General features: G+C 46.4%; 1 protein-coding gene across 1 annotated transcript; it reads left to right on the top strand.

Moving 5' to 3' along the window:
- Window positions 1-3,745: 3,745 nt before the first annotated feature.
- On the top strand, window positions 3,746-14,891 carry LOC308169024 (NACHT and WD repeat domain-containing protein 2; the record flags this gene model as incomplete). Its single annotated transcript, XM_080543660.1, has 9 exons — window positions 3,746-3,812; window positions 4,100-4,188; window positions 4,836-4,943; window positions 6,518-6,697; window positions 7,567-7,717; window positions 7,807-7,964; window positions 8,601-9,050; window positions 9,468-10,098; window positions 11,659-14,891. 9 exons carry the CDS (start codon window positions 3,746-3,748, stop codon window positions 14,889-14,891), a joined length of 5,067 nt encoding a protein of 1,688 aa, XP_080399786.1.
- Between the last annotated feature and the right edge of the window lie 117 nt (window positions 14,892-15,008).

Raw genomic sequence — 15,008 nt, 5'->3', positions numbered from 1 at the left:
GACAGACAACAGCGCCGCTCCGGTGGCCGGAGGACTGAATTGAACTGAATAAAAAACGGCTGAACCCTGAAATTCTCCGCTCCTCTCCCCTTCCTCCCTCCTGCTGGGAGGAGACATGGAACGAAGGGAGAGCGCTCGTATCCCCTAGCAACCAGAAGTAGCCAGCCCTCCTCCTCACCCCTCCCCCCCCAGGGTCAGACTGACAAACCCAAGATGAATAGGAGGAACAATGTTGGGTGGGGGGGGGGGACATGGAAGTGAGGGAATGGAGGGGATGGGGGTTGTGGGTATAAAGGGGAGGGGCTTATCTGCGGTTTTGGCAGGGTTTCCCCCCTGTCCTTTGCCATATATAGTAATATCATACGTATTTAATGTGTATTAGTACAGTACATTACTGTTGTCATAGGAATGTTCCAAATGATGCGTGACGATTCATATAACCTATCCCGCTGAATATCTGGAGTATCTATTTGATATGTAGTAGAAGTTTATCCACATCGCAACCTTAAAGGGCATTGTACAGTATAATGGTATGGAGAGAGGGAGAGGGGGAGAGAGAGAGAGAGAGAGAAGGGGGGGCAGGACCCTCCCTGACATTGTCCTCTCTCTTGACTCCTGCCTCCATCCCTCTCTTTCTGCCTACCTCTGTTTTCTCTCTGACGGCCTGTTGTGTGTTAATCACTGCTTACTACACTTAAACACACACACACACACCTATATCTCCTCTGCTTCTCCCTCTGTTGAACAGCGTGTGTATGTATCACTAATATTTAGTCCTGAAAAGGAGCCTCGGTACAGAGGGGATAGTGTATTACAGTGAAACGGTTTGTCAGAGGTGATTTTTTTTCCCCCCCAAAAAAGTGACTTTTCCCTTCTGATAATACTTCCTCTCAGGCTTATGTTTATTCCTAATCACACATACCCTCATTTAGCTGAAGTGCATTATGGTTGCGTTTTTTCTTCTCTGACGCTCAAGTCTATAGTACCCAGAACCCTGCCCTTTTCCATTTCCCTTGTGCAAATACACACCTTGTCCATCTGAAACAGACTGATGGGTGTTTAGCAATATGGCAGGAACTAGGCTGAGGTCTAGGTGCAACCACAGCGCTCGGCATCTCTCTCCCTCTCTGTCACGGATCACGTTTGGAGGTTTGGAGGTTGGCTTGAGTGGCACGGTTCGGGCAGAGCAAAGACAGAGAGATGGTTATTGAAATAAATGATTGAAACCCTGTGACTGCATCCACCGTTCTAAGGGTCAGTTGTCTTGACTTTACTCGTCTCTTAGTCAGCGCATTGAGTACTTTGAACAAAAAAAAAAGAGTCATTGTGAAAAGCATCTCAAACGATAAGGGTTGTGCTAAAAGGAACAGAACCCACTTTGCAAGAAGATCCAGTACAGAAGAACAGAAGTAGTCCCTGTGTGACAGCACTTAACTGTTGGTGACCAGAGCCTCCGCGGGCCCTCTCCAACACAACTCCCAGGGCAGTATAGCACTTTTATTTATTTGGTTCTCTTGTTTGCATCTTTTTATCATTGTTCAGTGTTTGTTCGCGCTCTGGCTGCACCTGTCTGACCTCAAACTTCTAACCTGCTGCCATTAACCACAGATCTAGGATCAGATGACCATTAACCACAGATCTAGGATCAGATGACCATTAACCACAGATCTAGGATCAGATGACCATTAACCACAGATCTAGGATCAGATGACCATTAACCACAGATCTAGGATCAGATGACCATTAACCACAGATCTAGGATCAGATGACCATTAACCACAGATCTAGGATCAGATGACCATTAACCACAGATCTAGGATCAGATGACCATTAACCACAGATCTAGGATCAGATGACCATTAACCACAGATCTAGGATCAGATGACCGTACCCCAATCCAGACATCAACCATGTTGGGGGGGGATATAGACTGCATTTACACCCCAGATTTTGGGGGGTCTTGTTGCATCTACCACTGCGCCGTAAAAGACGACATATCAGATATGTCAGTTGTGTTAATGCACAATGCTAATGGGGCTTTAGTTGTATCTTAACCAGGCATGGAGGTTTGGACTTAGAGGTTTGGGTCAGCTTCAGCCTGCTCTGTGTGTGCCTCTGCACCCTTGGTTCAGTCCAGCTGAAAGGTCTGTGTTAGTGTCCCTCACTCTGTTATGCTAAATACAGGGAGCCGTCTTATCTGGAGGGTGAGGTGCCAGCACGGTGTTATTAAAACAAATTACAACGTTTGTTGTTATGTCATCATTTTTCCTAAGGGATTTTTTTTCTCAGAATGAACGTAGAAAGAATTAGGATTTATTTTTTGGAGGTCAGTGTGTACTTTGAGAGTGATTTTTTTTACACAAGGGGGAGGAAGGTCAGATATGTGTCCAGCTTGTTTGGTCTTCTCTAACTCCCAAGGATGAAACTGCCTCGAGACGCTGTTCTGTGGTCAGTTGTGCACTTTGTGGCTCTTATGGTAAAGGTTAAGGATTAGAGAATGTTAAACTGATCCTAGATCTGGGCCTTAGTGCGTCTTCTGACAGGACCCTCCTTGATCTCTCTGAGATCTTTAGAATCTTTATCAAACTTGTTTTGAAGTTTATGGTTTACAGTGACATACTTTATATTGTCAAGAAAAATAGTTTTGCCCACCAATCAATCAATCATACAAACACTATTGTGTTACCTCCGAGTCTCTGGCCAGGCACCACCCTGTTTCTCCCTCTCCTGTGTCCCTGTAGTTCTATTTTATTTACTGTTTTTATATATTTATTTTCCTTCCTTGATTTGGAGACGTTTCAGAGCTGCTAAAAAGGTAGTTGAACAACAGTCCTTCTCTTAAGACCGTTGCCTGGTGACTATTGAGAGAAGGTGCAAAATTCTGTCGGCATATTATTGGCTGTAAAAATGAAAAGAGAAAAAAAAGTTTGTATTTATTGTGTACAAATGTTAAATAATAAAATAAATGGAAAATGTATTTATTTTGGTCATTTCTTTGTTTAAAAAAAACAACAACTTCATAGTGTAATATCCTCATCTCAGGGGTGCAAACTTGTCACCTTTCTGCTAAATTAGCCGTTTTCACAAAATAGGTTATCCACGTGAATCATGTAGATCTGCCCAAATATATATTTTGGGGGGGGGGGGGGTCTACGTCTTATCAAAGTCACATGATGACTATTCTTCTAACTAATCTCCCTGTCTGCTAAACGCTGCTGTTGAAATAACGTTTAGCTTCATGCAGCTAGGTACAATTCTAGACAGTGTGGAGGACACAGTCACAGTAAGCAACCTGTTTTCAACATAATTATGCAGGTGTTAAGGTTAGGACCGCCGCTGAGACCACCATTAGTGCTAGCGCTATCCATCTACCACCGCTAGTGCTAGCGCTTTCCACCCCCCCCCCCCATCAACAAAAATGTTATCTGCGCATTGATATTTGTCTTATTGCAACAACAACAAAAAGTCACCTTTTTGGGCCATCACCAGTTTGCACCCCTGCATCATGTAACGGTCATTATTACGTGCAAGAGTGAGTGTGTTGGTCTCTGAGAGGAGGAGTGGTCAGAGGCCAGAGTTTCCTGACAGGAACTAGAAGGAGGTGGAGGCAGGAGGGAGGAGGGAGGAGAGAACTGTTGAGGCAGAACTCTCCACTGTGTTTGTATATAGGGTCTTTATATGGTAGAGACAAGCTGCTGCTGCTGCTGCTCAGGGTGGTGGTCCTCCTGGTCCGTGTGAGACCCTCATGGCAGACTCCACAGCCCCACCCAGGTCCTCCTGTGTTAAAGTCTACCTGTGCTCCAACCCACACGGTAGGTTTCACTGTAGGCTATGTGTCACTGTTACTGATAGAAGAGAGTCATATATGACATGACTGTGTGTGTGTGTGTGTGTGTGTGTGTGTGTGTGTGTGTCTGTGTCTGTGTCTGTGTCTGTGTCTGTGTGTGTCTGTGTCTGTGTCTGTGTCTGTGTCTGTGTCTGTGTCTGTGTCTGTGTCTGTGTCTGTGTCTGTGTCTGTGTCTGTGTCTGTGTCTGTGTCTGACTGTCTGTGTCTGTGTCTGTGTCTGTGTCTGTGTGTGTGTGTGTGTGTGTTTCGTAGACTCTGTGCAGGAGCGGAGGGCTCTGAGAGAGAGCGTATTTCCCAGACTAAGAGAACACTGCAGACACACACACAGACTGGACTTCAGGGTGAGACTTTACTCCACATATCAGTCATCCTGCATGCTGAAGCGTTCATGTTCACATAAATGCAAAAATCATCCTTTCCCAGAGGAATACAGTTACACAGCTCACCAATGTACCAAGCACAAAGTTCTCAGAGCGATAGTTTGAGTCAATGTGAGTAGAAAATCCACCTTTAAAGGCTCTTTACTGGAACTAAACAATTGAATGTTCATGCCAGGGTAAAGGGGGGGGTATTATTATTGTTCTGATGAACAGGTACTGACTGACTCACTTACACTACTATGTGAGATTTAACCTGCAAGCTATGCTGCTATCTAAACCATGTCATTCATTATTTATATTCAGCATGAAGATGATATCCAATTTGGTGTTGAAACTGTGTGTGTGTGTGTGTGTGTGTGTGTGTGTGTGTGTGTGTGTGTGTGTGTGTGTGTGTGTGTGCGTGCCTGCGTGCCTGTGTGTGTGCGTGCCTGCGTGCGTGCCTGCGTGCGTGCGTGCCTACGTGCCTGCGTGCCTGCGTGCCTGTGTGTGTGCGGGCATGCGTGCGTGCCTGCGTGCGTGCCTGCATGCGTGCCTGCGTGCCTGCCTGCGTGCGTGCCTGCGTGCTTGCGTGCCTACGTGCCTGCGTGCGTGTGTGTGTGTCCTTGTAGGTGATAGACCCATATGAGGCGAGTGATCCCAGCCGCTGGCCTGACCAGCAGACCAGACAGCAGCTGCTGCAGGAGTGCAGAGAGAGCTCTGCTGGACCCTACCTAGTGGTGATTAGCCTGCGTTCAACCCTACATCCTACCCTCTAGCCCCTCCCTTTACCCCCCTAGCCCCTATGCTACCTGGTAGTGATCCAGTCAGGTCCCCTCCCATCCATTACCCACACACTTCCCCTGGCCGCTCGGATTCATATACGGCATTTTATAAATGCTCTAACTGTCACGTTCATTGTAATGTCGGAACTCCGAATCTCATCTCTTGTGTCTGACTTAGTGAGACAACTATGGTAATTGTTGTCATTTTGATCATTATATATTTTGTATGTTCTTCTTTTTCAAACATATCCAGTACATTGCACTCTGTAATTATGAACACGATTAAGCATTCCTTTGGCTTGAGGTTAAAGTATAGATTCTCAGGCTTTATTTGATGGTAGTTGTGTCCATCGTACATAGATGGTCACACTATTAAGAATTGACCCAAAAAAATGATACATAGTACCCCCGCACCAAAGGTATTGGGACAATTCGCTCAACAGGTGTTTCTGGTTAGTCAGGTGTGTTCTGTCTCATCATTTGTGCAGGCGTAAGAGAGCTGTCGATGTCTAGTCTTGATTATAGGCTTTACATTTGCAGTTTGCTAAAAGTAACTAAGATAGCCTGCAGAGTTCAGTAGGACCATGACCCTAAACTCACTGCCTTAGTAACTAGGGAGTTCTTCAGGGCCAAAAAGTGGAAGGTTCTTGACTGGCCAAGTCAATCTCCAGATATAAATCCAATTGAACATGAATTTAATTAGCTGGAGAAGAGACGTAAGGTAAAAAGACCTCAAAACAAACAATGACTGAAGATGTCTGCAGCACAGGCCTGGCAGAGCATCACCAGAGAAGATACCCAGTGTCTGGTGGGGTCAAGGGTCACAGACTTCAGGCAGTTATTGCATGCAAAGGATTGAGGACCAAATACTAAACACGAGTGCAACATTTGAACATGATATGAATGTGTCCCAATACTTTACTGTTGGAAAAGTGTTGACATTTCTAAATGCTGAAACCAAACCAATTACCTACTAAAATCTGTCATTTATCCTTTAACCTCAAACTAGCGGTTTGAAGTTTTGGAGTGGAGAGCCAAAAACAAGAAGAAATGCTCCACTGATCCCAATGATTATAGAGGGTACTGTATATCTGCTAATAATTGACAGCTGTTTGCCATAGGAATACTGTGTCATGCATTTCTATATGGATCAGTAGCCTTGTGCTGTATGCGGATGACACCCCCGGGCCTCATGTCCTCATGGCATCTGAAATGCGGGTCGAGAGAGGACGCTGGCGCTGCTTGTTCTCGCCGCTTCTCCGCCCGAAATCCAGATATACTTGCAGTATACAGCGTAGATTGTCCTACAAAGACACTTAGATTTAGATTTAGTTATCTAAAAATTAATTAAACCCCTATACTTTCTTTTTTTGTTTCTTTTATTTTACTACTCAATCTTTTCAGTTTGTAAAGCATCTTTGAGTGTCTAGAAAAGCGCTATATAAGTCCAATGCATTATTATTATTATTATTATTATTATTATTATTATTATTATTATTATCTGCTGTTCCCTGTGGGGGGCGCTGCAGGCCCTGGTGGGGGAGCAGTATGGCTCTGTCTGTTTACCTGCCCAGGTGGAGGTAGCAGAGTTCCACCAGGTGCTGCAGGTATGTCAGCAAGAGGGCCTCAGTACCCACACCCTGGAGAGGAGATACCTGAGAGACGAGAACACAACCCCCCCTTCTTTCTGTCTGCAGCGACAGACACAGGTGAGAACAGCATGTGACAGCAGTGTGAAACCAGGAACCAGGAGTCGGCAAACCGACAGAACGTTCCGACTTTTATTCAGAAAAATGTAAATACATTTCAGCGTTGTTGAAAACCAATGACACACTCGCTAGTCAAACATCGCAATGGATTTGGTGAGTAATCCCCACTACTACCTAGTTAATAACGCTGAAATGTGTTTACATTTTTCGGAATAAAAATCGAACATTTTGATTGGTTGGCGACTTGTTCCCGGTTTCGCCAGCTGCTGTCACAAATCGCCAGATACCCATACAAACACACACACACACACACACACACACACACACACACAGGCACACACATAAACCTTCACCATGGCACCCAGCTGAGCATTCATCACCAAATACACAAATAGAACTAAACAATTTACCCTTACGTGGTTCTCAATTAAAGTCATTAAGAGAGTAGTTTATTTACATTTACATGTTTGGCATTTAGCAGGCGCCTTATTCCAAAGCGACTTACAAACGATACATTTGACTAAGCAAGTGAATCATCAATCCACCAATCGTAGCAGGAAGAGTAATCTAGCTCAGGCCAGCGGCCATTGGCAGTCTCAGTGATAGAAGGAAAAAACGTTTTTTTTAAAAAATATATTTGTATTAATATTTATATAGACACTGGAGAACAGTGCAAGGAGGCAGTAGAAGTCATAGGGGACACAGTAAAGGGGGAAAGCGGGTTTCTCAGGAGACGCAGTGCTGGGGGGTGTAACCTGAAGAGATGGGTCTTCAGTCTCCGACGGAAGATGGGTAGTGACTAGCTCAACTTGACTTTATTTGCTCTTTATATCTGACTATGCAAACCTTGTCCATCTCCTTGCTCTCAGACAAATGAGAAGTCGGGAGACACGGAGGGTCTACATGAGGAGGAGAAGGAGGAAGAGATGGAGTTGAGGAAAGTCTTACAGGCTGCTGTTAGTCAGTGTGCTCAACAGGGCCTGATGACCCAGGAAAGAGCCCATATCTACTATAGGTCAGGTGAGTGGTTCAGGTGTGGGGGGGGGGGGGCATGTGTGTAGGAACCACTGTGATGAGGTATGAAGTTCTTTTTGGTTATTTCTCTCCAGCTCTTGACGCTGACCTACGATTCGCTCTGGAGAACCGACCCGCTGATGACATCATCAAAAGATGCCTGGTCTATGTCCACAAGATCACCAATGGGAAGGGCCGAGGAGAGGGGAAGACACGCCCAGATTCCCTCTCACATCCCCTCCCTCTGCTGAAGGTGTGTTGGTCTTAACCCCAGAGTTCTGAGACAAGTTCTATATATTATAGTTCTATATATTATAGTTCTATATATTATAGTTAGGTCTACTCCCTGTCTTTATTACAACTTGTACCTTTATGCAGATATAAATCTAGGATCAGATGACCATACCCCCGGTATCAAAGGGACAGTTCACTTGTGTACACTGTACTGTATAGTCAGATAGTTCTTTTGTGACTGTAGTCCATGATTCAGAGTTATAGTATAGCCGCTAGTAACTTCAGCAAACGTCAGCCACGACTAACATGAAAACAATGAGAGTGATGGGGGCATTTAAGACAATGTTCAATGTTTGTGGCCAAACCATCACAAAGTCACTGCCAACCAAGTCAGAAAGTTCATTTGAGATGATTTGGCCATGCAATTTTTACATTTGTCTAAATGCCCCCATCACTCCCATAGTTTTTTTTTAAGTTTGCTGAAGTTAGTGGTGGCTATTTAAACAACTTTGCACCATGGATTAGTTTCTCCCTGCCCATGGACTACTTTCAGGGTAAAACATTAACTATGCCTCTTTAACCTTAAACTTTAAAAGTGCACTACCATTGATAGGAGCTCTAAGCTTTTTTTGTGATGAATTGTTTATTGGACCAGAGCTCTATGATGAAGACCTCTGATGAAAGCTTCCTGTCCCAGCTCCGTGACAACTTCCTGCCCAGCCTGGTAACTTCCTGCCAGCTCTTGGTTTACACCACAACCTCAGAATGTGACCGTCGTCATGGGTACACACAGAGCAGGAGGCGAGGTTACGCTGAGAGTCTCTGCCAACAGCTGCACTCTGACCTCCTGCATCTGATTGACAGCTCAGTCTCCATGGCGACTGGTAACGCATCATGGCCCTCTGGTGGACATTATGCCCTAGCCAGGGAGCGGGCTGAACAGGAAGACCTGTGTTGTGTCTTTTCTCATCTCTACGAGGTTATTCGCCCAGAGGAAAAGCAAGTCAGGGTTTACTTGGAGCAGAGGGACACACAGCGCCCACTAGTGGTGGTAGGAGGGCCTTGCACTGGTAAAACTGTCCTGCTCGCCCACTGTGCTCAACAGGTAACTGGATTACTAACTCAGGGATTACAACCGAGAATGATCCGCTATTCCACTAATTTCCATCCACTCTTACACCTGTGCAGTTAATGCCGTAATTCCTCCCATAGCTCTTAACATGTTAGTGTTAGTAATTGTCTTGTGATAGCATAATGACGGAGCTGAGAGTGTTGGTTATTACAAAAGTGGAATAAGGACCAGATCTCTCATAGATTAATGGGAAAGATTCATATCTTTTCAATCAATCTGATTACATGGTGACACTAAGACCTATCATTTGGGATCGTGAACAGTTCCCTGAACTCTCCCACCTTCTCTCTCTCTCTCTCTCTCTCTCTCTCTCTCTCTCTCTCTCTCTCTCTCTCTCTCTCTCTCTCTCTCTCTCTCTCCCTCCCCCTCTCACCCTCCTCTCCTATACAGGTGAAGTCCTGGCAAAGAGACAGGGATCCAGTGGTGATGATCCGTTTCATCAACCTGTCAATCAACTCCTCCCTTAAACACCTTCTCTCCAGCCTGTGCTATCAGATAGCACAGAGTTACAGCCAACCCTGGGATCATAGTACCAGAGATCACCACCCTGACCCTTATACTGACCCCATCCCTACCCTCCCTCAGCTCAGGAAGAACCTCTCCACCCTCCTCTCCCTCTCTGCCTCCGCCAAACGGCCCGTGGTTCTCATCCTCGACGGCATAGACCAAGTCACAGACATTATTTCGGGACCACAAATCATCCAGAGTCTCCCCTCCCCCCTCCCTCCCAATGTCAAACTCCTCCTCTCCCTCTCCCCCACACCGACCGAAACCCTCCACGCCCTCAGACTACACTTCCCACAATCTCCGGCATCCTGTCTACCAGAGGGTTATGATGCGTGTGTTGAGTTGGGGCCGGTAGACAGGAGGGGGTGTGTGAAGATGCTGGAGTCCCTCCTCACTGCCTCGGGGAGGAGGGTGACGTCTGGGCAGCAGGCCATCCTGAACCAGGCCCTGACGTCGTGCCCTCTGACCCTGTACACCCGCCTTCTGCACGGACACGCCTTACTGTGGAGCTCAGGTACAGACATACACATACACACACACACACACATATATATGACACATAATATGACTTAGTTAGTATAGATAGATAGTTATAACATACTAAGTATAGTTATTTAAGCGTTATGGAACGAGAACGAGACTCCGCTTCGCGTCGTGCCTAACCACCCCGCTAGCTGTGCCGATATCCACGATATACCACGGCTTCGAGTTCCATAACGCTTTTATACAACGGTTACCACATTTATCTATCAATATTTTACAAAAGAAAGACAAGACAAACCTTTAATTCATGTATTTTAACGGAACTATGTTTTATTGTAAGTGTATTCATCCGCTGAACAGTTGTTTATCGGTTGCTAAGCAATGGTAAGAATGTAACTTTGATAACGGTAATATATGTATAATAATATATATATATACAGTACAGGCCAAAAGTTTGGACACACCTTCTCATTCAATGTGTTTCCTTTATTTTCATGACTATTTACATTGTAGATTCTCACTGAAGGCATCAAAACTATGAATGAACACATGTGGAATGATGTACTTAACAAAAAAGTGTGAAATAACTCTAAATATGTCTTATATTTTAGATTCCTCAAAGTAGCCACCCTTTGCTTTTTTGTTGTTAATAAAATATATATTTTTTTTGTTAATAAAATATATAATAATAATATTAAATATATATAACAAAATATTATTATTAACACATATTATATTTAATATTATTATTATATATGTTATTAACAACAAAAAAGCAAAGGGTGGCTACTTTGAGGAATCTAAAATATAAGACATATTTCACACTTTATTGTTAAATACATAATTCCTATGTGTTCATTCATAGTTTTGATGCCTTCAGTGAGAATCTACAATGTACCAAATAGTCATGAAAATAAAGGAAACGCATTGAATGAGAAGGTGTGTCCAAACTTTTGGCCTGTACTGTATATAATACACAAACGCGGAGTAATATGAAAAGATGTGTTAACATTCCATTTAGCCGTGCGTATATCATGGATATTGGCACGGCTGGAACGCAAACTGACCAATAGAGACAATGGACCAAACTGACCAATAGAGACAATGGACCAGATCTATCCGTTGTATAACATTTTTCAATTACTTGTAGCTGTTACCTTACAGTTATTGTTGTTTATTACTGCACATGTGTTATTACATGGCAGGGTTCAACTTTAACGGTTGCCGGGTTTGATTGCGCGAATCGACGACGCTGCTGGATCCTGGATCTGTGTATCGGTGTGCAGGAAGAACAACGGACGGCGCAGGCGCCAGACCAGACTACATGATCGTGGAGTGAAGATATTATTAAAGCGTACTCTCCTGTCCACCTGTCTGTCGATCAGCGCGTACGCTTTAATAATATCTTCACTCCACGATCATCTAGTCTGGTCTGGCGCCTGCGCCGTCCGTTGTTCTTCCTGCACACCGATATCCAGCAGCGTCGTCGCTGTCGCGCAAACAAACCCGGCAAATGTTTTACTTGCGTCGGGCAATCGGCGACCGCTAATGTCTCGAACCCTGCATGGTGTAACACAGATGTCTCTCTTAGGTTCAGAGGTCACAGAGTCGTCTGTCCCCATGGGGGTCCACAGCAGCATCTCAGTTCTGCTGGATCGACTGGAGCAGGACCACGGTGCGGTCCTGGTGTCACACGCCCTGAGCTACCTCACCCTCTCCAGGACTGGACTTACAGAGGCTGAGCTCACAGACCTGCTGTCCAGCAACGATGAGGCGCTGGCTGGATATGTCCAGAATGGTGAAGAAGAAGACCTCCCCTCCAGGGTCAGGGTGCCAGAGGTGGAAGTAGAGGAACTGCTGCTGGATCTGAAGGGGTTTCTGTTGAGGAGGAGAGTCGCAGGGACTCAAGTGCTGTTCTGGGTGAGCCGACATTTTGGGTCGGCGGTGTGTAAGAGGTACCTGAGCTCGTGCGAGGTGAAGCGTGAGATTCACTCAGCAATGGCCGACTATTTCAGTGGTCATTGGGCGTGTGGGAGAGCTAAACCGCTTGTCGTCGCCCAGAACACAGGACCCAACCAACCTGGGACTGTCCCTAACACTACCCAATTGAAAATACATATTGACAGGCAGCCTCCTTGCCAACCCTACGTGTTTATCTCTGCCAAACCCTCCTCCTCTTTCTCTTCTGACCATGTCCAAGTCAACCTGCAGAAGCTTCTTGAGCTTCCCTTTCACTTGCAACAAAGCAATAGGTGGGAGGAGCTAGGGAAAGGACTGATGATGTCACTGGGGTTTCATCAGGCCATGCTGAAGGCAGGACTTCTAGGGGATCTGGTAACCCTACTGAAAATGGATGGGGAGGAGGGGGCATCACAGCTCCCCTTCCCCAGAGAGAGGGCACTTTTGGCAGGGATACTGAAGGCCTCTGCCTGCCTCCTCTGGAGCTCCCCCATGGAACTGCCCATGGTGATAGAGGTTAGGCTGTTCCCTCTCCTCGGGGTCTACCCTGAGCTGGAGGGCTATGCTACAGAGGTGGAACGGGAGAGGAGGAAGAGAGGCAGTGGGTTAGGCGTGGTGCTGTGCCCTGCTCCCTCTGCTGTGCCCTCTATACATTGTGTGCTACCAGAGACAAGAGAGATAGAGTGTCCTTTGACAGAGGCAGCAGGGACAGAGTGTGGGACTGTAGTCGGGACTCGAGCTGATGGATCGGCTTGGCTGTGGAAAGGGAGGGAGATAGAGGAGCTCATACTTACCCATGACTCCAAACTGAGGATTGTCAGTGTAAAGAGTAGTAGGAGATTCATCCTTCTCACCACTCAGTGTAACAGGCTCCTCCTGGGGGATATGACCGGCTCAGAGAGTTTTCAGGAAATAAAGGCTACAAGGACACCGGTACCTGATTTAGAGCCTGACCAAAACACCAACAGTCCCACGGTGGAAGGTTTTTTGGTGTGTGATCACAGGGTAGGTGTGTGGTGGAAGGGTGGAAGCTACGTAAGTGTGTGTGGGTTTTCGAACAGCGAGCCCCTCACTTATTTACAGTGCCAAAACAATGTCACTAGTGTGTCATGTACCTCTGGTGGTCACTTTGTCTATTGTGGGCAGGAGAAAGGCACAGTGTCCATATTTGAGATGGAAACCAGCAGCCTTATAGCCACCTGTTCAAGCTCAACAGAGGCAGCGTTCGTCTCCGTAGTTCTCTGTGAGCATGAAGAGGTAATGGCGTGTGTCGATGGCACGGGGAACACATTTCTATGGGATATAGTGACAAAAACAGAGCCACCCGAACTCATTAAAACTTGTCGCAAAGACGGCCGCCATTTCAAACTGGTAAACACAGACCTATCGGAGGAGAGTAGCATTCTACTTGTGTGTGAAACACACCAGATCGTATTGTGGGATACCTGTGTCTGGGAGCTGTGGGACCAGTTCCTAGCTCCACAAGGGAGGGCCTTCACCCAAGCCATGTTGGCCCAGGATGGACACCTCCTCCTGGCCTTGCTGGAGGCCTGTCCCTCTGTGCTGGTGTGGAGGATGAGCACAGGCCAGTGTGTCCTCTCCTTAGACACGAGTGGTCACTCCCAGCCACTCACACTCTTTAAAACAAAGTCCACTCTATCAGCTGTCACCAAAAATGGCTTCCTCACTGTGTGGGATTCAGAGCTCATATATGCTGCAGGTTTGGTCCCGAAAACAGGGGCAGGGGTGAGGGAGGTGGTGGTTGAAGCAACGGGAGAGTGTTTCTATTTGAGCGATGGGTCAGAGACAGTGTGGAGATGGGGCTCACGAACAGGAAGTCCAGTAGCTCACTTCCTACACGACGACCCAGTGGAGAGACTCTGCCTGTCTCCAGATGGCAGCCATCTTGTGACCCTTTCTGGGGGCGACATTTACGTATGGCAGAGTGAAACAGGACACAACATCATCCGTATCCACGGTAGCCAAGCCACCGACGTTCTGATCACCCCTAACGGTCATTTAGGGGTGTGTTTGTCGGAGTGTGGGCTGTCTCACGTTTGGAAACTGGGGAGTGGAGCTGTGGTGTGTAACATACACCTTTACCTGGCCGACTCTGAGATCTCACCCGAGAGCACCTTCCTGATTGGTCGTCATCGGGGCGACCTCCTAGCTGTAAGTCTGTGGACAGGTTCTGTCAGCAAGCGCTTTTCCTGTTCGGAATGCTCGGAAAGCGTCATGGCCTTCCGGACACTTCCGGAGCACCCTGACTATGTGGTGGTGATCGCTGCCTCGGGGACAGTGTACACGTGGAGGGTCACCGAGGAGACAGTGTACCGGCAGTTTCAACTCCCCCAACTGTTTCCGTTTCAGCCACAGGTCTTCCAAATGGCCTCCGATGGGAGCTATGCTCTCCTGTCCGTCGATGATGATGTCATCACCCTCCTGGATCTTTCCTGTGCCAAAATGAGCTCAGTCAGGTCTGAGGGTCCAGTCCTCAAAGTCTGCCTGAACAACACTGGCCACTATGTCGTCTATATTTACCAACCCCATGTCCAGCGTAGTGGTTGTGTCTGCGACCTGCATTTTAAACCGGTCCTGACAGTGTTAAAGCTGGCAGACGGGCGTAGAGTGGGGAGGTCGTATCTGCATAAGACCCCTTCGACTCTATCTGTGTGTGAGGATCTGTGTGTGTATGTGGGGTTTCAAGACGGATCTGTGGGTGTGTACTCCATCTCTGATGTCACAAAGAATGGAGGGGCTGTCAGGGAAAGGATCAACTGGATTGGTCAGCAGAGGTCATGCCCATGTGACAGTGAACCACTCAGATGGTTTCCCCTAGCAACACCCAGTACGACATGGGTTTAGCCCTTTGATATGTGTGTGTAATATATTTTACTCATCTATACCTTGTGTTCAATTTTACTCCTGAAACCATTAAATACAGATGTATAAGTAAATTATATATATATAATGAATTGATTT

This window comes from Nansenia antarctica (assembly GCF_963989245.1).
Source record: "Nansenia antarctica genome assembly, chromosome: 12".
Taxonomy (NCBI): Eukaryota; Metazoa; Chordata; class Actinopteri; order Argentiniformes; family Microstomatidae; genus Nansenia; species Nansenia antarctica.
The sequence above is the reverse complement of the archived record's forward strand: the minus strand, read 5'-3'. Positions and strand labels throughout refer to the sequence as shown.